Here is a 20807-nt window from a genome sequence, read left to right as displayed (position 1 = left end):
GCTGGGAGGAGGCAGCACTGCAGGATGGCCAGCACACTTCCCTGCTCCCAGCAGAACCCTCTCACCCCTGCACATCCTGTTGGCATCACCAGGAGTCTTGGCCTGAGTAATGAAGGTCCCAATTCCCTTGGGATTTGCCTGAGTATGAGCCAAGAGCAGTTTCTTGGCTCATGGCTAAAGACTGGCAACAACATGACCCCACTCATCCTGTGCAAAGGCTGCCATGCCTGGACCAGTGCCTGTGCAGCCCATCCAACCCCCTGGCACCCAGGGATGTCCTTGCTCCCACATGCAGCCAGAGCTCCCAGGTGACAGGGAGGACATCACGGTCATGTGGGATTTGCTGTCAGGCACAGGGACTCTGAACTTGCCTTTTTCAAACCTGTCCTGACATTGCTAATAATAACTGTGTTAATTAGGGAGCTCTTACAGCCCTGCATGATTCGTTCAGTCAGTTCTGGGGAATATTGTCAGGTAACATAAATGAGGGGTGGCAGCTGCCTCTCCAGAAGTCTGGAGTGCTGGAGCCCTGTCTGAGAGCCCAGGCACTCGCTGCACATCAGGGTGACCCAGCTGATGCCACAGGCAAGGGCACAGCTCAGTCCCACACAGACACTTGGCCCAAGGAGGCCCAGCCAGCCACTGAGCCCAAGGGCTGCTGGTGCCCATCTCCACCAGGGGCACTCAGAGGCAGTTTGGGGTGAGCGGCTGTGCCCCAGCTCAGCCACCTGCCCCAAGCCCATCAGCTGTCCCTGGCTCTTAGATGACTGCCCATCAAGATAGCATCTTGCCTTCTCCAAGTCCCTTCCAAGTGGAATCCAAGAGTACAGTGACACTGTTGTGGGCTTTGCAGAGCTGAAATCTTCCACTTCTCTGCATTAAAATGTTGCTGTAGTGGGTGACTGGGAACTTCATTTCTTTTTGGCTGTGGTATCCCTCAGATGACAGATGGCCTGGTGGCTCACCCTCTCACCTGTCCCAGCAGGCACTGGGACAGGGTGTCTCTGAGCCTGCCAGGACTGTGTTACCCTGAGATCAGTTGGGGACAGTTTGCAGGATGGTGAGAGATCCCCTGTAACATCCCCTTATTTGACCCTGCCTACACCCCACAGCTGGGAAATGCCTTCAGAGGGAAGGCTTCCTTCTTTTCCACAACAGTGAAGGCAGTGATGGGTTTGCTGCAGGGCTGCTGCCAGTGGGCACCCACTGGTGCTGCTGAGGGGCCCATCACTGCTGCATCTCCCTCTCAGGGGCTGCTGGTGGGAGGTGCCCCCGCTCAGCATCGCTGCCATCCGCTGTCCTTGCTCCTGACCCAGCCTTGTTTGCTTTGGGCCAAGCTGTGCTGCCAAGCTATGCTGCCTGTCAGTCAGTGTCTGAGGTGGCCAGGATGGCTGTAGAAGCTCTCCAGGCACTGCCAGGGTGACACCCTGGCCATCAAACCCAGCCCACCACACCTGCCCCCAGCCCAACCCCACACTGCATCAAAGGCTCTGTGGGTACCCTGGGAATCCCTCCTTCACTGGAGGGTCATGGGGGTCTTTGCTGGAAGATTTAATCAATATCTTGTTTCTCTCCTTGGCTCTAAAGGTCCTTTTTGCCTCTGGAAGAGGATAAGAATTAATGAATCAAGAATTAATCAAAAAGCAGAAATATTCAAATTTTCAAAGCAGACATCAGGTGCTGTAGAGGTGTACCAACCTCTCTTTGGTTTGGTACTTTGGTTCCAACCTCAGCTTGTTCTGCTCCAGCCACTGGCAGCCCTCATGTCTTTTGCTGGCCCAGAGCCCCACACAAGCAGAAATCCCCTCTGCGTTGCGTCACCAGCTGAACTCCAGTGCATGCTGTCTCCAAAGCAACAAGCAGCTAAAATTGGTGGAAAGTTTGATTTGAGTCTGAGCCAAGCTTAATTTTTAATTGCTACTAATTTCACTCTCTGGGTTGGGTTTGCCAAGCTGGGCAGAAAGGCCACAGGGGCAGGTGTGTGCTCAGTCGCCATGGGCAGCACGTGGCTCTCCCTGGTCTGAGCCTCAGCCACAGCACTCTGAGGGTACCCAGGGCCTCCTAGACCTGGAGCTCCAGCTCAGCTGCCTTGTCCCTGGCTCTCTGGGCCCCCACACAGGCTCTCAGCTCCCCAGCAGACCCATTTGTTCCCCATGGCAGAGGATATTGAGCCCTTTGACTGAACAAACAAGGCAGTGGGACAGGTTTGCAGCTTTTGGTTTTGTGTGTTCAAAAGACTATCATGGGGTGAGGATTTGGTACTGAATCCCAAACACCTGTGGCATTCCTGAGCCCATTCCCAGTCCTGCAGCCTTTCCCATTCCATGCCTGCAGCCTTTGTCTTCCCATCCCATTCCTGAAGCATACCCCTTCCATTCATTCCATCCCATTCTATCCTCTCCCATCGCTGTGGCCTTTCCCTTCCCATTCTATGGTGGGTCAACAGAGCGTTTCTGGCTCCCCTAAGACAGTGGAGACACTCAGGGAATCCTACAGGCAGCACTCACCCTCCCTGGAAGGCACCTCCTCTCCCAAATGCCTTCCTGAGCAGGCCAACATTCTCGGGGTAATTCATGGCTGCAAACAGAGAGGTGAAAATCTTCTGGTCCTGGCTCAGAGCCGCTGAAACTTTGCACAAAATCCTCAAACACATTTTGCCTGTGCTGACACAGCAAACAGTTATTCAAATGGCAAAGGTCGCTTTCCCCTTTCTGACAGCTATTTTTGCTACATGTCCTGAAGTCCAAGGATAAAGGAGATGCAGAGCCAGGCAGAGCTGCATCCCTCACACCAGCTCAGGGCGTTAGAAAGGTTTGGGAGAGAGGAAGAAACCATCCTGGGGAAGAAGCCAGGAGAACAGTGTCCCTCCTACCTGATTCTGCTGATGTCCCACAAAATCATCCCAAGGAGCTGTGAGTGGGGGTTGCAAACATTCACAAACATTCACAGGATGTGGTTGTGTAAACGAGCACTGCCTGGACTGGCTGCACAGCTGGGTTTCACCAGAGCCCTGAGGCTATGGAGAGGCTCTTCCCCAGAAAGTCATCAGCATCCCAGTGAAAGTCAGGATCGAATGGAAAGCGGCGAGAGCCATCGGCTCCCGGACCTGCGGGGTTTGCCATGTGTCACCAGGGCTGGGAGCAGCTGGGGTCTGCACCCAGGTGTGCCTGGGGCTCCTCCAGGGAACCCCCAGGGCTGGGGGACAGCCATGAGGGCTGAGCCTGCTGCTGGTGATGCCACAGCCGCTGGCACAACCATGAACTGCCCCAACTCGCTGCTGAGGGCAGCCCTGAGCCACAGGAAGGTCCAGCCCTGCTGCCACTGTGCACTTCTGGTGATATTCACATTTTCTGCAGAGCCCCAGGAGAGGCTGGTGACAGGATGCTCCTGGAGAAGGAGCATGCACCAAAAACTGCTGGTGGGCTTTCCCTGGTTGATCCAGGGGAACTCTGGATGAAAGTCAGGTCCCCACCAAGGAATGCACGGAAGGACACCCAGGAGGACTTGCCTGGGGCCACTTGCACCTGGTGGGCAAGGGTACTGGGAAGTCTGGGACCAGCCCTCTGCACCCTGACCTTTCTCTCCCTGCAGAGTTTCTCCCGAGAGAGTTTCTGCCCAGTCGAGGGCACTGATCTGGGTGGGTTTGGAAAGGCCCATTTAGCAAGAGGGAACCAAAAAACCACTATTAAAAGTGACACTCCCTAACACAAACCCTACTTTTCAGCTGGAATGGAGGGGCCATGATACTCCATGGTCTCAGGTGATCACTGCCAGCTCATGATCATGGAAACCTCGACCACTTTGATTGACAGGAAACTCCCCATTTTGGACTCCTTTTTTTTGGATGGGAGGGTTTTCATGGACTCAGAATTTGCCTTTTCTCTGGGGGGAGACAATTTCCAGACTCCCTGACTGTGTAGTTGCATTCTCGTCAATCAGGACCTTTTTCTCTAGATATTTGAATTTTCTTGCGTGGAGGATCACCAGATGTCAAAGCTGAGCACCTCCTGAGGGCATGGGAGGTGGTCCAGCAGCAGCATCCAGGGTCAAAGCTCAGGCACAGACATGGCCTGAATCAGGTTTCTTACAGTGCCAAGCAAAGTCCTGGGAATGGAAACACCTGTCTGCTATGTAGAAACCCCACAGCCTTTGTGTTTTTAAGAAACTCAAACAAACAGGTGCTGCCCTGTCTCAGCCGAACCCCTGCAGAGCACATGCACCTCTCTGCCCTGAGGATGAGGAAAGCTGGGGTAAGATGCCCCTGCAGAGGGGCTGTGAGTGCTGGGTACTGGGCTCCAGTGTGGGATGCCCCAGTGAGGTATCTCTGGGTGCTGTTGCTGGGGTGGTAGGTTTGGGGGCGGGGGTAGGATGCCCCAGGGGATGTATTTCAGTGCTGGGTGATGGATTCTGGGTGTGGGATACCCCAGAGGATGTACTTCAGGGATGGATTTTGGGTGTGGGATGCCTCGGGGGAAGTACCTGTGAGTGCTGGGCAGCCTCCACTTGGGGAGCCAAGCCCTGCAGCAGGGACAATGCTGCTCTTCTGGGAGAGCTCAGATCCACCCTGTGGGCAGCAAAATACTCAGTTTAGGAAACTAAGAATCAGCCAAAGTCCCTGTCAGAGCAGGGTAAGAACCATGGCTGGAAATGGGGCCAGCTCTTCTCTCCCAGCCCTGCTGGAGATCTGGAGCTTCCCCAGCCACCGCTAGTGTTTTACCAGAGGGGGGGTGGGAAAGGGGCTGCTGGGGTTCTTGATGCTTTGGGGCATTATCTTCTGTTTCTTTTCAAGTTTTCACAGGTTTTTTTCACCTCCCAAAGTCCATATGTCCTGTGAGGTAGGTGTAAAAATCTAGAAAAATGCAGAATCTGAGCATGAAAATGCAAGAAAATCTTGACTAAAGGTTAAGATCTATTTCCCTTTGGAAAATGTATGCAACAGACAAAGCCTTGTTTCATCACTTTTTTTTTGGTCCCCACCCTGCAGATCCTTCCCTTTACCTTCACAGCAGGAAATATCCCGACTTTGCAGACGCAGCCCGAGGCTGGTATTCCTTCCTGGACGCCCTTGTAGCTGAGCACAGTTCGGATGCAGCTGGCTGGGCTGCAGAGCCATCCCTGCTCCTCACTGGTCCCTGGAGGCTTGGCTCTGCCTCTGCCACCTGAGCACAGCCAGATGAGGAGCCCAAGCACCACATTGTCACCGTCACAAACCAAGCAGGCACACGGGTGGGAAGTGGGAAAACCCCAGCTGGGGTTTTCAGGATGGTGCCTCAAATTGGCGTTTCTCTCTTTGCTGCTGCATGAGGAATGTGCCCCTTGTCCATCTCTCTCATAAAGCTCTGCTGCACTTTCCTGCAAGTCTCTTCCCAGGAGGAGAAGCAGCTGTAGCCCCACGGGGACAGGCAGAGACCTAGCAGAGCCCTCGTGGATGTGGCTGCTGCTGCCTGTGGGTGAGGCCACACAGCTCTTCCCTTCCCCAGCACTCACCCAGCACAGTGTTGGACAGGAGGCCATGTCCCCAGGGGCTCTTGTGGACACCCATCCTGCATGTCCTGCGGCAGCTACAAACTTTCCTGGGCAGCAGAAGTGACCTGGAGGTTTTTCACACAGCGCAGCCAAAAAAAGGGTTTGTGTTGTGTCAGGAGATCCAGCCTGTGAGGGGCTGTGCCAGCAGGACAGAGGGGTCATGGCCACCAGCAGATGCTGGCTGATAAATGCCAAGCAGTGCCAGAGCTGTCTCTGTCCCATCACAGGGAAGGAGACGAGTGTCCAGGAGTGTCAAAAGGGCTGTGGATGAGCTCTGTGGGCTTTGCTTGTACTTGCCACAGCAGCTCCCTCCTTCCAGTGGCTCTGGGCATCTCCTTTCAGAAACAGAATAAAATGAAAGGATGTTCAGAAAATACTGGAGAAGTCCCCTATTACCCTCATGCCCACCAAAGGCTCTGCTAAATCCATTGTCTGTCACTAGCCAAAGGCTGCTGATAAAATAGAAGGCATTGTCTCACAAGGAGAGCAGAGCCCAGTCCTGGTCACTGTGGTCCAGCCCTTCCTACACGGGCTTATGAGCAGACTGAGCATGCTAAGAGCCAGCCTCATCCCAGGAACCTGGAGCTCCCTGGGCCCTCAGCTGCAAGCTCAGCTAGCCAGAGCCCTAATGTGAAATGCATGTTGGTTAAACCAAGAGATGGCTGTAAAAAATAAGGGTCGGATTTCTCTGGCTGCAAAGCCTCCCACATTACCCCAAGCCCTCTGGTTTCCTGCCTTCTGGCATGTGTGACCTTCTGCACAGTAACCCCAGTGCTCCCCACAGAGCCCAGGATGGCAGGAAGAATAAAGGGAAGACTTGCATAACATTCATCCAGGCTCCCCAGGAAAATAAGGAGACTGCTTGGAACAAGAGCATTGCTGGCCTTTTATGTCAGCTTTTAAAACGTGAAAATGGGCCTCCCTGCTCTGGGCTAATGGGTCCCAGGGCCTTCCCCAGGTGAGAGGGACCCCAGGGTGGCTGCAACCCTCACCCATCCTCTGGAGACCTCAGCAGATAGAGCAGCCTGGGTAACAACATCTTGCCCTACTTGGTCTGCCAGTGCTACCCAGGGCTGCCCTGTGCTGGCAGGGAAAGCCAGAGGAGAAAAGGGTGGGAATGGAGCACAGTGACATGGCTGAGCTCCCTATGGAGCTGCTTCTCACTAGGGTGGATGGCTGTGGCAAATTTTCCATCTTTCTGACTGATTCTGCTAGGAAATTAATTTCTGCTCAAGGATCAGCCAAGAGCAGAAGTTTGGGTATCTTCTGACAGGGTGAGGGGGTGTCCCCAGCCCTGGGAAAGGATGAGGCTATGCTCTGGCAGGCTGTGCCACCCTGCTGTGCCCTTGGGGCAGTGAGGGTTGGGGTACAACCAAGCTGGGCAGGTGGCAGGAGCTGCATGGCCCTTCTCCAGAATGGGGAGTGACAAAGCTTGAGCCAGCAAACTTGCTTGGGAAGAGCAGGAAGAGGTGACCTCAGGGGTGGGAGTCTAGCCAGAGCAGGGTGGCAATGGATGAATGCCTGCAGCACCAGGTGTGAGCAGAGACTGAGGGGTACCCCCTGTGTCCGGGAATGCTGCCAGTGCCTGTCTGGGTGGGACGTGCTGCTGTGCACGGGGCCTCTAGGAAATCTGTGCTGGATTTTTCCCGTCCTCTGCTGAATCAGAATTATGCTCCTCTGGAAAACCTAAATTTATCCTTGAAGCTGTGATGATGTATTTCACATGTCCTATTCCCTCTTACTGGAGTCTCCCTTACGTTTGCAATTTCTAACAACAAAGCAAGGCTGTGAGTAACCTTCCTATAAATCATCCAACCAATCCTCCCGGTGACGTGAGCCTGGGGCTGAGCAGCTGCAGGAATTCGTGTGAGTTCAGACCAGGCTGAACTTTCACACAGTGACCTGCCAGGTCAGCCTGGGGAGGCAGGGAACAAAGACAGTCCCCACAGCCCACCCGCTCACAGGCTGTCGTGCATGGGACAGCAGCAGGGTAGGGATGAGGACGGGGGATGTGCCACCATGCACGTGGGGGCTGTTTGAAGGAGCTACTTGTGATGTGTGCTGGTGATACTGCCCTTCCTGGGTGTCTGGGCAGGTGGCACTGAAGGGAAGAAGGGATAGGGATGGATATAGTGATAGCGATAAGGATAGGTATTGGAGAATGGGGTTGGGAGCATCCCTTGATTCCTGAGAGAAGCTCCCCAGAAAACAACTTCCACAGAAAATAACTTCCTCTGGAGTTTGCTGTTCCCTGCCCAAGGGCTGACCCCAGGCACCCACAGAGAGCCCTGAGAGCCATTGTTGTGCCCTGCTGGTCCCTGTGCTGCTCTGGGTCCCAAGGCCTCTGGTCTGGGGCAGTGTCCTCATAGGTCCCTCCTGGAGACCTGCACAGGGGACAGGCCTCTTCATCCCCTGGGACCAAACCTCAATCCTTCCCTGGCCCCAAGCCAAGCTGGGCAGTTGGGACCCTACAGACTTTTGACCATAGCCCTTTTTCACACAGGACAAAGCAGGGCATGGAGAAATGCCCCAGGAGCTCACATTCTGCTGGCCAGGCCATTTTAAGCTCCATTTCAACTGCATCTGTCTCTGTGGAGAGAACCTTCCCATCAGCCTGTGGTCATTCCTAGCCTGAGGCAGCTCATGGCCTCTGAGGGCTTTGTATTTGTGTACCTTAAAAATTTGTATTTCTCAGGGCAAATTCGAGAAGTTGCAATAGGAAAACACAGCCAAAGGAAAACGCAGCCAAAGGAAAACGCAGCCAAAGGAAAACGCATAAATCATGCAGCTTCTCAGCAGGCCTTGGCTTCTCACATTCCCTCTCTCTTGCCACTGCAGAAAATAACCGGTGGTAACACGTCTGCTGCAGCACCCAGAGTAACCCTGTCGTTCCCCTGGACAAGCTCCAGTGTTGGGTAATGGTGGGCAGGGAGCAGAGCTCACCCAGCATTCGTTTTGCCTGACGTTGTTAACCCACAGCAATAGCCAACACATGAAATTGTGCTTCCCTGTTTGTCCCAGTGACTCAAGGGTTGGTGTTTTCCTGTCCAGAGGGCTGTTGGGGTGCTGGGTGCTCCAGCCTTGGGCTCCACGAGCTTGACTCCTGCCAGCTCACTGCCTCCTGGGATGCCAAAAACCAGCAATACCAGCTGAAAAGGAGAATTTTCATTTTTCAGATTCCATCTGGGAATTTTTGGCAGCCCCTACAGCACTCAGGGGTGGTGGGTATGGTAGCAGATCTGTCCTTGGCAGGGGGGCCATGGCCTGAGAGCGAGGGGGCAGAGGCCAGCCAGGGGTACCCAAAGAGCCTTGAGGGACACCAGGCCCAGCAGAGAAGGCTGTTGGAGGGGGGCAATGAACCCCCTCCCCATCACTGCCACCTCTATGTCCCCACCTCCTCTCTAGCAGTAGTGTCTGGGAGAGCACAGAGAAACCCCCTCAAAGCACAGAGATTTGGAAGAAGAAGGTCATATTATTGTTTCTTTTTCTCCTGCAGTGTTTCCGACCTGGGATATTTTTTCCCCTCTTTCCTCACTTGAAAAATTCTTTCTAACCATGAAATAAACGTGAAAACAGCGGCTGGTGGAGGGGAGCTTGGGACTCTCTGGAGTGTGTGCCTGCTGGAATTTCCGAAATTCCTCTTTAACCTCTGTGACTCCACCCTGAGCTGTTGCTGCTGGCTGCATTCTCTGAGGCCTTTCACTCACCCTTTGGACACCATCAACCTGGGAAGTACTTGGAGATAGCATGGGGACTCCTGGAAAGAGAAACCCTTCAGCCAGGCATTTTTGGACAAGATGAAAAGTCTTTTTGCCTGGGGCCATGCCAGAGCTGCAGGGCTCTGAGTGGCAGTGGTGGGATGGAGGCAGAACTGCTGTGGGTTTGAGCAGAGGAGCTCGTCCCTGGAGCCAGGGAGCTGCAGCCCTGCTCCCAGGGGGCTCAACCAGAGCCAGTGCGTGGTGGGAAGCAGGGATTTGGCTCCAAACCCCAGAGCGGGAGGAGAGGCAGTTCCTTGCTCCAGGAACGGAGTGCTGGGGCAGCAGGAGGAAGCGCCCCATGGGGAGGGAGCAGAAGGGCTCCATCTGCTCCAATCCGAACAGAGCCGACAGCAGCTCCATCCCGGTGTGTGAATTCCTTCATGGAGACAAAACACAGAGACTCGAAAATACCTTTAAGCCAGCAGAAAAAGACAGAACGAGAAGGAAGAGCCAGAAACCAGGGTCCAAGATATTGGCAAATAAAATAAGATGCACAATTTTCACAAGGAGGTGATTGAAATCTGTCAGGGGAGGGTAGTGAGAGATGGATCTATCCATCCTTGTTGCTCTTGGAGACCAGGAATGTTTAGAGGAGTGAACGTTCTGCTTCCCTCAGGTGTACAGAGGAACTAACCCTAAGCATATCTCCTCCCCAGGGCTGGCAGCACCCACCTGAGCCAGGCTAGGGCCCCCAGCAGAGTCCTGTGCCACAGGGTGCTCCTGACTCGGGGCCAGCGGGTCCCAGATGGGCACGGCCTCAGAAGGTGACACGGGTGCACCCACCGGGGACCATGTGTCAGGGCCTGGTGCAGATCAGGGTCCCCAGTGCAGGATGAGGGGCAGGACAGTCACCAGGGATGGGATAGGGATGGGCATGGGGACAGGGATGAGAACAGCTATGGGGATGGGCATGGGGACAGGGATGGGAACAGGGATGGGGATAGGCATAGGGTACGGATTGGAATGGGGATGAGGACAAGGACAGGAATGGAAAGAGGAATGGGGACAGAGGCAAGGATGGGGACAGAGATGAGGACTGGGGCAGGCAGGGCTTAAGCCAGCCCCGGGCTGCCCCGGGCGCGGGCGGCGGATACGGAGCCTGAGCCGCGGCCGCCGGGGAGGGCGAACAAAGCGGCGGGGCCGTGGGCGGGGTGGGGCCGTGCGGGGCCCTCCCCACCGCGGGGCCATAAAAGCAGGGCGGCGGCGCTGGCAGGGAGCGGGCGGGCAGGATGCGGCTGAGCAGCGCGGCGCTGCTGCTGTGCGCGGCGGGGCTGGCGGCGGCCCCCGCGCCCGCACCGGGAGCCGGCACCGAGCGGCGGGCGGCGGCGGGAGCCGCGCGGGAGCGCCGGGCGCAGTTCGCCTCCTGGGACGAGGTGAACGTGCTGGCCCACGGGCTGCTGCAGCTGGGGCACGGCCTGAAGGAGCACGTGGAGCGCACCAAGGGCCAGCTGCGGGAGCTGGGCGGGCGGCTGAGCGCCCACAACAGCTCGCTGGGGCGGCTGCTGCGGCAGGCGCGGGAGGCGCAGGAGCGCGGCGAGCGGCTGCGGGGCAGCGTGCGGGAGCTGGAGGGCCGCGGGCGGCAGCTGCTCAACCTCTCCGAGGCGCTGCGCCAGCGGCTGGAGGAGGTGGCGGCTGACAAGGACGCGATCCAGGGCCGGCTGGAGCGGCTGGAGAGCCGGGTCCGTCTGGCGCTGCAGGCGCGGCCGGCTGGCAACCAGAGCGCTCGGGACCTGGGGGCACTGCAGGTGAGCGCGGGGGACACCGGCACCCAGCGGGGGATGGAGCACACCGGCATCGCCCGGGTAGAGAGGGGTAGAGAGGGTCCGACAGGATACTGACACCGGGAGCGTTGGTGGGGGGGGGGCAGACCCCAGAGCCGCTAGGGAACACCGGGAGCGGCTGCGGGAAAGAGCGGTGCGGGACCCGAGCCGGCTGTCCCGGGACAACGGGAGCAGCGGGCGAGATCAGCCCCAGGAGAGCAGAGCGGTCCTGGCCGCACCAGGAGCGCCCTCCCGGGAGTCTCGCACAGCCAGAGCTTCCCGGGGCCACGGGGCTCACCTGGCTCTTCCCTCGCAGTCCCTGATGGATGCTCAGAACCTGCGGATCGAGGAGCTTCTGCAAAAAATCAAGCAGCAGCAGTACAAGCTGGACAAGCAGAACCTGCAGATTAAAAGCCTGCAGAGCAAGGTGAGCCCCTGTGCTGTGCTGCAGCCCCCAGCCTGGCCCTGTGTGCTGCTGCATGGGCAGCCTGGTGTGAGCACCCCTCTGTCCCAGCTCTGGTGGCTGTGCTGGTGCTCGCTGCCTTTGGGCACCCCAAAGGGGCCTCAGCTCTGGTCTCCGTGCTGCAGTGTGCCATCAGTGATGTGAGGGTAGCAACCTGCAAGCTTCCAGAGAGTTTGCATGGAGCAGTCGGAGGAACTGGTGGGTGGGAGCAGCCTCCCTGGGCTCGGCATTTGCATTCATCTGCTGAATAAACTAACTAGCATGGGTGTGAAAAACCACAATAACTTCTAGCTTTGCCAAGACTGGGTATCTCCTGTTCCTCGTGGTTTCTAGGCATGTTTAGCCCCAGCTCTGGCCATAGGGAGTGGCTGGCGTGTGGCTGACCACACTCCTCTGAGTAACAGGGTGCAAAACAAGCTGAGATAAAACTGTTCTGACTTGTGCTTTTTTTTTTTTTAAGGTCAATCTACTAATTCCCCTACACCACAACAAAACACAGTCTCCAAAGTGGAAGATAAACCTGAAGAAGAGCCTCAGTCTCACCAACCAGAGTCAGAATGGCAGTGGGGAGCCTGTGCAGACACAGAGTGAGTATCTGCTTGTGTCACCCTGCTCCTCTGTGCCAGAGCAAGCCTGTAGCAGTTGCAGCCTTTTGAAAACAAAAGGTTAATTTGTCCTGAGCCAGGATGTAAGACTTGCTTTAAAAGCTAGAGCTTGGGAATATGGCCAGAGTGAGGGGTTCTGGAGCACAGGCAGAATTCTTGCCTCCTGGGCCAGTGTTAGTCCAGCAGGAATTTAAGGATTAAAGAGGCTTTTTCCTGCCTGGTGTTAGGAATGCAGTGGGGAGCAGACAAAGCCAGAGAACAGGTATTTGTCAAAAAGGATTGGCAGGTTCAGGATGAGAAGAGGAGAGTCTCAGCTCTTTTGAGTTAACCCTTATTCACCTGCTCACACTTGATCAGGCAGGATCTGTGGAAGCAGGGGAAGGTTATAGGAAGCCCTGGCCTGAGAGTAGAGCTGTGTATCTCTCTCCCTTGGCTCATATTTAGAGTTTTATGCATGAAGTACAAGTGTCTCAACTCACACTGTCCTTAGCTGAAGGTGCTGAGTTGCAGTGGATGCTCACAGTCCTGGGAAATGTGCATTGGAACAGGCAAGTGGATGCTGCATCTCCAATTCCTGGCTCTGCCTGGAGCATCTTCTGCCCTGGCAGCAGGACTGGAGGGGCTCCTGCAGAGCAGGTGTCCCCAGCTGTGCCGTGTCCTGCAGCCTCCTTCCAGGAACTGATGTCCCTGCAGGATTTGCTGGCCAGGAGCAGCTGCTGTCATTCTGTGCCAGGTAGATCACAGTGCTGGCTCTGCCTGTGCTGCTGTCTAGGGATCTTCAGCAGGAGCAAAACAGAAATTAGGCAGGATGAGGAGGCATGGGGAATTCCTGCTCAGGGCCTGATGTAGGGATGGTTATGGGAAAACACGTGATAATTTGTTTGGAGCCTGGAGCTGTCACTGGTGAGTCTGAAAGGTGGGTGAGCAGAACAAAGGGCTTGTTCACATGCACAAGAAGAGAGGTGGGGTGTGGGGCTTCAAATTCCTCCTGGGGTGCAGCCCAGTGGGGCTCTGCAGGGCCAACCTTACTCAGAGCCGCACTTCTGAGCCAGGAAACTCCCTCAGAGCTTCTCTTCACTGTTTTTTTCCAAGCTCTGCTTTGTGACTTGCCTATAGTCGTATGTGTCATAGAACAGTTTGGGTGGGAAGGAACCTTTAGAGGTTACCTAGTATAACCCTCGATTCCACTCTTGGGTTATGCTGAAAGTGGGGTGCAGGGAGATGGGTTTGGACCTTTGCTACTTGCTGATGCAGCTGTAGGATGCTCTGGCATCTGCTGGCTACAGAAAAGTTTGTGATGCATAGTGGAAGGCAGCAAGAGCTGCAGCCCCCACGGATGCTGTGTGAGCTCAGCACCTTCCAGTGCTGCACTGTCTCTGATGGAAAGCTCTGGACATGCTGATTCTGTCCCACCAGCTGTGAGTTTCCCCTTTCCTTGCTCAATCCCTGATGCTGGTATCACTGACAGAAAACAAATTGGCTTCCTTTCATTATCAAGTTGAGTGAGTTTTCTGGCAAGTCTTAAAGCCCACAGGCTGGCCCTGTGCCCTGTGCCTGAGGAGGCTTGTGGCTGCTTTCAGAGCAGGGGACTGCTGGGGAGGCTTGTGCTGGCTGCTCCTGGGCTATTGTCAGCAGAGCCTGGTGCCGGCGTGGCCCTGGGGAGCAGCGATGAACTCCACCAGCAGCCCTTACAGAAAGACCCTTTCTTTTGCATCCAGCAAACACAAATTTTTTCAGGGCAGGGCTGGCATGGGGCCAAGCATGTGAAAGTTGAAGGCTTGAAGCTGCCTGGAGAGTGAGAGGTTTAATAGCTTGCAGAAAGAGGATCATGTCTTTGGGCAGAGCCTGTGCTTGCTGGCAGCCTGCCGAGTAGGGGAGAGGTAGAGCCCTGCTCATGCTCTCCCCGTGGCGCTGAGACTCCAAAATAATGGGGTTGGGTTGGGGCAGGAGAGGGGGAGGCAGAGCAGGCAGCTCTAGGCATGCCCTGCCACCCCTGAGGATGGGTGTTTATACCAGCTTAGTGACCTCCCCTGTGTTGTGGCTGGAAATCCTGTTGGGTGAACACGGAGCCTGAGGCAGATCAGCCTTGTTGTGTTGGTTGGCTAAATAAAGGGGGAGGGAAAAGAAAACACAGGAGCAGTCAGGAGGGCTTGTTCTGCTGGTGCCGTTCGGATGTGCAACATGAACTGGAACTAACAAGCATGCTCATCAAACAAAAAAGATTGAGCAGAAGCTGTTCAAGCAGCTGCATCTCGTTCAGCTGCTGGAGGGTCCCTGTGGCACCAGGGGAACAGGGATCGAGTGCAGCTTCAGAAATGAGAAACAGGCAGCAATGGAGTTTTGCATGCTGGGACCACTAAACATCTGCCTGGCACCATCCAGCTGATGCTGGGAGATGCAGTGGAGAGGAGGCAAGCCCAGCACCTTCCTACCGTGGCAATATGAGCAGGGGCTGGTGGCTGGGACGTTGCTTCCTTGTGAGCCTGGTTTGCTCCTCTGCCTGCGTTTTCCCAGAAAGTGGGGATAGTCAGGATGCACTCAGCCCCTGCATTGCTGGGGAGCTCTGTGTGGTTCTGATCCTTGATGCACAATACCCTCGATCCCTGTATATGGGTTCAGGGCAGGGCTGGGGACAGCTTGTCCTGTGGTGCACTGGTGGTGGCTCCAGTCCTGCCCTGGCCCTGGGGGTGTGGGGGATGTCACTGCTGCCTGTGGGAGAGGGGCTGCCCCTGCCGAGGAAACGAAATTCTGTGGGGGGAGGGAGAGGCGAAGGGAGAAATCTGTTGGAAATGGGTGAAAGGTGATGGCAGGTGTCATATTTCTGTCCCCTGCATACCCCCGACCTTTCCTCCAACTGGGGCTCTGCTCTTCACCCCAGTGCAGTGTCAAGGTTCCCCAGCAGCCAGTGAGGTCGTTCTGCAGGAGCTGCTTCTGCTCTTGGCAGCTCAAAGACCCTTTTTCCCCCCCTCCATCTGCCCCCAGAAAGCCCTTGGCTGTTGGAGGAAGCCCTTCTCCCTCCTGCTGCTCTGGATCATGGTGTCAGCCCTGACCCTGGGGCAGCTAGTGCAAGGGAACCCCCACGGCCAGCACCTCAGCACAGCCCAGGGCTTGTCTCGAGGTTTCTTGTCTGTCTCAGGGTCATGCTGGCAGCAGCTGTGAGCCAGGGTAGCCAGAGCTACAAGCCATCCGCCCTGGCTTGGGGAGAACAGGCCCCCTTTGTCTGGGGGTGATTGGGGCACCTGTCCCTGCTGACAAAGAGCCCCTTGACTGTGTGGCAGCCTGGGGCTGGAGTGGCTGCACATCCCCCTGCAGCCTTTTTTGGTATCTCCCAAGTGCTGTGGGTGGTTCTTCCTGGATGGACTTTTATCAGTGCTGTTGAAATGGTGCTTTGCTGGCAGCTCTGGGCAAAGTCCCTGCGGGGCAGAAGGAGCAGTGGGAGCCCCTGGGGATGGAGAGGGATGAGGCAGGGTGTGGCTTCACCCTGGGCAATCCACTCCTTCAATGAGCTAGGGCTCCCAGAGTCCACACCCCCACCTCCCCCTTGCCTCAGTCATATTTCTTGGAAAAAGGGTCATCCCAGCCTGGCACTGTGCCTGCTGGTGGCAGGTTGCCAGCAGGATGTCTGGCTGGTGCCACCACAGTTGCTGGGAGAAAGAGGTCATATGCTGGATGCTCAGCCACCTTCCTCATGTCAGGACTTTGTCTTTTTTTCTGCCCCTGAGGCTCCTTGACCCTGCCTCAGCCTCATGTGGGATAGGGATGCTTGGCCCTGACATTGCCCCACCCCAGGTGGGCCGTTCCTTTCTGTGGGTGTAGAGGGACCTGGAAAGCTCCTCTGTCCCTCCTCAATGGGGAGCCCTGGTCTCCAGCTGAGGTCACTCCTGCCTGGCTTCTGCCTTGGGTGGAAGCCCAAGGAGCTCTGTTTGAATGAAAGATGTGGGGTCACAGGGTTTAAAGATGCTGAAGTCAGGGGCCAATGTCCCCAGCATGTGTCCAGAGCTGGCTTGTGGTCAGAGCTGCTGGGGCCATGGTAGGAGCCACCTGCTGAGGCAGTGGGGTTTGTGGCCATCTCCTCAATTGCTGTTTCCTTTCCCTGCAGAGCTCCCAGAGGGTTGCCACCAGCTCTTCCTGGCTGGGCAGCACAGCAGTGGCGTTTTCCAGGTGCAGCCTGCAGGATCTCAGCCCTTCAAAGTGTACTGTGACATGACTGCAGGTAAGGCTGTGCAGTGTCCTGCAGCACGTGGCAGGGTGCCCTTGTACATGGTAGCCCCAAGTGACTGCTTTCCCTTCCACAGAGGGTGGCTGGACAGTGATCCAGAGGCGCATGGATGGCTCTGTGGACTTTGACCAGCTCTGGGATGCCTACAAGAATGGCTTTGGAGACCTTCGTGGTAGGTGGATGATGGTGTCTATGTTCTAACTGTGGGATAATAACTTAGCAAAAGTTATTGCCCTTGCTGGCCTCTGGAACTCTCTGTGCTGGCTCACAGACATGGGCTAAAGCAGGGGGACACTGCTTGCAGAGCAGGGGTCCTTGATCTCCCTGATGTCCTGGAGATGCCAGACATTGATTCAAATGCTGCAGTGTCCTAGTTTGTCCCCATTTGTCTCTGGAGCTTGCTGACATCTCTGCTTTTCATGACATGTTTGTGTCCCTGCAGCCAATATCATGAATCTTATTTCAGGTGACTTCTGGCTGGGCCTGGAGAAGATACATCACCTTGTCCAAGAGGGAAAATACAATCTCCTGATTGAGCTGGAAGACTGGGAGGGGAATTCCCAGGTGATTCAGTTTGTCTTCAGTCTTGGTGGTGAGAGCACAGCCTACACACTCAGCCTGGTGGGGCCTCTGTCTGGAGAGCTGGAAAATGCCATTGGGGAATTCAGGCAGCTGCCCTTCTCCACTCGGGATCGTGACCATGACCTTAAAGCTGACACAAACTGTGCCAAACACCTCTCAGGTCAGTCTGAGGTCTTCTACCCTAGTATGTGCACTTCTCTTTCAGCTCTGTCTGTGGTGGCACACACACCCTGTGGCACTAGACCCCTTTGCTGTTGAACCTCTCTTGTCCTCTGCTTCCCTGGGACAGCTGCTTCTTTGGGAGGAGCTGTGCAGGAAGCCAAGAGGGAGGGTGAAGCTGAGGGCAGGGTTCATGATTCAGGTGTTGGCCCAAGCATCTGCCTTCATAACAACTTTGCTGTCTGCCACTTCACTTTGAACCTTTTCAAGCAGGGCAGATGCCTCCCTGGCTGCTGAAAGGTTGGAGGGGAATTTTCACACAAGGAGGGGGGCAGCCTGGATATGCAGATGCAGCCTGAAATCATGCAGGATCTGTGAAAGGCTCCCCAGTGCACAAGGAAGTCCTTGACTGTACATGAGGTGGTCTTGTGGGATCCTGAAGCTCTGTAAGAGTGGGGGAAATAGGTGCACCAGCTGCCTCGAACCTGGATTATTCCTGTCTGGAATTTCTGAGTTAAAATTGTCTCTTGTTGCCTTGTAGGTGGCTGGTGGTTCAGCACCTGTGGCCATGCCAACCTCAATGGGAAGTACTTCCGCTCCATCCCCCGGCAGAGGCATGAGCGCAAGCAGGGCATCTTCTGGAAGACATGGAAGGGCAGGTACTACCCCCTGAAGTCAACCATCATGAAAATCCAACCTGCAGCACTGGAAGCAGAGCCCTGAAGTTGCTACTTGAGACTTTCTTTGTGGAGCATGGACCTGAGCTCCATTACTCGGTGTTTACAGAAAACAACCTCCCCTTCCTTGGTTAGAAGCCCTTTAGAGACACAACACTGCTCCTCGCTAAAAGTAAAACAGCTCCACATTTCCAAAACCCCCAGATGGGAGCTCCCAAACCTGAATAGGAGCCCCAGGAGGGAGATCCACCTCCAGGGCATGCACAGGGATCTTCTTCCCTGCCATGTGCTGCTGTGGGAAGTTCAAATTGTCTGGTGCTTTCTATCCTGTCTTAACACTTCTGTACTGTTGATGAGCTGGGCCTGGAGCAGGTAGGGCATGTGAAGTGTCTCGCTGCTCTGGACCACAGTTTGGGTTTGGAGCCTTGCTATGTCCCATCTTTCACTGTTGTTCCAAAATGATGTCTCACATGCCCTCCTGTGAGAGCCCGTGGAACCTCCTTCCTGTGTGGGGCTGAGGACAGTGAGCCTCAGGCAGCTCCATCTGTGCAGCCCCTGTCCCCTCAGGTACAGGGCTTGGTGGTGGGGCTGAGGGTGACCTGTGCAGAAGGGGACCTCACTTGCCTTCCCTTTCAAGACCTGTATTTCTGGCTATGCTGGAATTTGCTGGGAGCTGGGAAAACTGCTTCCAGCTCTGAGGTTGATGGGTGAGATCCTGCAGCTGGTTGCCTGAGGGGCCGGGTTCTGGGCAGCTGTGTCTGGAGCCTGCCAGTGCTGCTGGGAGTGGGTAGGACGAGCCATGGGACAACACAGATACAGAGCAGGGATTGTCCCTGGGTGGGACCAGCCCTGTGTCACTGTCAGCCCCCCAGAAAGAGGAGCTGCCTTCTTCCACCAGACACCTTGTGCTTTGCAGAGTGACTGGACCTGACCCACTTGTGTCCCAGTACTACAACAGAAGACAGCAGGGTTTCTTTGCAAAAGCCACAGAGGCACACTTGATCAGGTGTGTACCATGATATGTGGCATCACCTCTGCCTTTGGGGTGGGTGTCTGGGGAGAGGTGACCAAAACTGGTCCCTGAAAACTCACACGTCAAGCTGCAGTCTTGGGGCTTCCCAAGCATCCTGCCCTAATGAAGTCATATTGACTACTGTGCTAGAGCTCCTAGCTGCTAAATACTGTACATAGTTGTTCCTAGGATGTTGGACCTTGTTGATGAATTCCCTGTTTCTATTTGTTCTCATATTTAAATGCTGTGTTAATAACAATGTGGTGTAATTTATAAATGTTGATGCTGAAAAGGAAAGCAAGTGTAGTTTGTGTATTTTAAACTTTTTTTGTACTAAAATATCTTTTCTGAAGATGTCTTTTAATAAAAACAAGCCTTTAAATGTCCTGCCTGGATTATTTTCCTGATGGTTTACCTGTGGCAGGTGTGTGGGAGCATTGTGAGGACTCTGCACTTATAAACTTTCTGTATTAGAAGTGTGACCTGAGCTCTGCTCCCATCTGGCCTCCATGTTCATGTAGCCTTATGGAGCTTTGAGATAAATTGCTGCTATAGGGCCCAGCAGCAGGTTTTAGTCTGCTTGAAGTTTATGAGCTCCTAAGTTTCTTTTCTTCCTGGAAATTAGGCTGTGGGACAGCAAGTTTAAGTGCTGATGTCTTGGCTTTTCTTATTCCCTGATGGCAGACCTTTGGATGAAGGGGATAGTCCTTGAAGGTTGCTGGAAAAGCTTGTGCCAGCTCCTTGAAAATGAGCAGAGGGTGAGGTCTGGATGATCCAGGCCCAACAAAGTCAGCTGATCAGGGCAAGCCCCACTAAATAGTAACCTTTTAGCTGCTTATACCACATGTGTGTAATCGTCCTCAAAAGCATTTATTGTAACTTCTATAGGGGTGATTATTGATGCAAGAATGAAATGAGCTGGGGTCTTTAAGGTGATGGGAGCAAATTCCAGCAGTGTTTCCAATCCCATCTATGGTTTTTCTCCATCTCCAATATACTAGAGCTGGAGAAAATTATAAGTGCTTCTCTGGGCTGGTTAAGGAAGGAAGAGGGAAAGCTCATTGCAGAGAGAAGAGTTGTGACTGATCTAGTCCCCTGAGCAGCTCTAAAAATAGCTGATGTACCTAAATGTGGCCCCAGCTCCCACATCTGTCCTGCTTCCATGGGGAAATCCCAGGGTTAATGATAGCTCCAAGCATATCTGTGCAAACAACCCATTATAGTCAGCTCTGTGCTCACTCCTGCATTCAGAAATGCATTTTTAATATTCTCTTTGCTTAATTCAAAACTTGCTTAGTCCTTGAGTGCAGCAGCAGATACTAGAGTGCATATTTTAGTCTGGATGCTAAAGTGATGAGACTGAGGTGGGATTTGTGCATCAAATAGAAGCTGGTGAAGGAGTTCTTCTGCAGTGCCAGTTTTTGGGGTTTTTTTTCAGACTTGGGGTTTGCTCCCCTGCGGTGCATTTGAGCTACAGGAGGTGCCTGGTATATGGTGCTGGCTACTACCAGACTTCATCCAGGGCTTGGTAAATGCCAAATAGCAAATGCTAAATGCCCTAAATCTTGCCTATCCTAGGGATCACAGCTTCTGCTTTCCTGTGTGTCTCAGTCTTGCCTGTTCTGCTGCGCAAGTCTCTACATTCCATCAGTCTCAGTGCCACCCAGGGCCATGGGTGCCACACTGGAGCATGTGGCATCCTCGGGCCCCTTCAAGGGCCCTCTGCAGAAGCCAGTTCTGAGTATGTTTTCATCTGAAATCCTCCACCTCTTTTTAAAGTTTTAAAAACCCTTTCAGCTGCTGTTCGTGTCAGCATGCTACAGGGCTCCCTCCAGCGACAGAGCCAGCTCGGCGCTGCTGGGGCACAGGCGTCCTGCTGCTGCTGGGTCTGCTGCTGCTCCCAAAAGCAGCCGTGGTTCCTGCTGCTGCTCCCAAAACCAGCAGTGGTTCCTGCAGGGGCAGGACCTCCTGTGCCAGCAGTACCTGCTGGCATGAGCCACTCCAAGGGGGACTTCAGGACCCCCAGGGCTGGTGTAAGAGTTGCTT

At 54.8% G+C, this 20807-nt stretch overlaps 1 protein-coding gene and 1 long non-coding RNA gene across 2 annotated transcripts; one reads left to right on the top strand and one right to left on the bottom strand.

Moving 5' to 3' along the window:
* Window positions 1–1533: 1533 nt before the first annotated feature.
* Window positions 1534–2552, bottom strand: LOC130264369 (uncharacterized). The gene is made up of 3 exons (XR_008842459.1): window positions 2508–2552; window positions 1699–1863; window positions 1534–1600 (listed from the first exon to the last, which is right to left on the bottom strand). It is a non-coding gene; the product is annotated as an uncharacterized LOC130264369 (long non-coding RNA).
* Window positions 2553–10504: 7952 nt separating this feature from the next.
* Window positions 10505–19147, top strand: ANGPTL4 (angiopoietin like 4). Its single transcript, XM_056512453.1, has 7 exons — window positions 10505–11029; window positions 11361–11471; window positions 11968–12094; window positions 16212–16325; window positions 16408–16503; window positions 16798–17073; window positions 17614–19147. The coding sequence occupies exons 1-7, from the start codon at window positions 10514–10516 to the stop codon at window positions 17793–17795; spliced, it is 1422 nt and encodes a 473-aa protein (XP_056368428.1). The 5' UTR covers window positions 10505–10513; the 3' UTR covers window positions 17796–19147.
* The last annotated feature ends 1660 nt before the right edge of the window (window positions 19148–20807 follow it).

Source organism: Oenanthe melanoleuca, chromosome 28 (genome assembly GCF_029582105.1).
Source record: "Oenanthe melanoleuca isolate GR-GAL-2019-014 chromosome 28, OMel1.0, whole genome shotgun sequence".
In the NCBI taxonomy this organism is placed as follows: domain Eukaryota; kingdom Metazoa; phylum Chordata; class Aves; order Passeriformes; family Muscicapidae; genus Oenanthe; species Oenanthe melanoleuca.
Note: the sequence above shows the minus strand (reverse complement) of the source record. Positions and strands in the feature narration are given on the sequence as shown.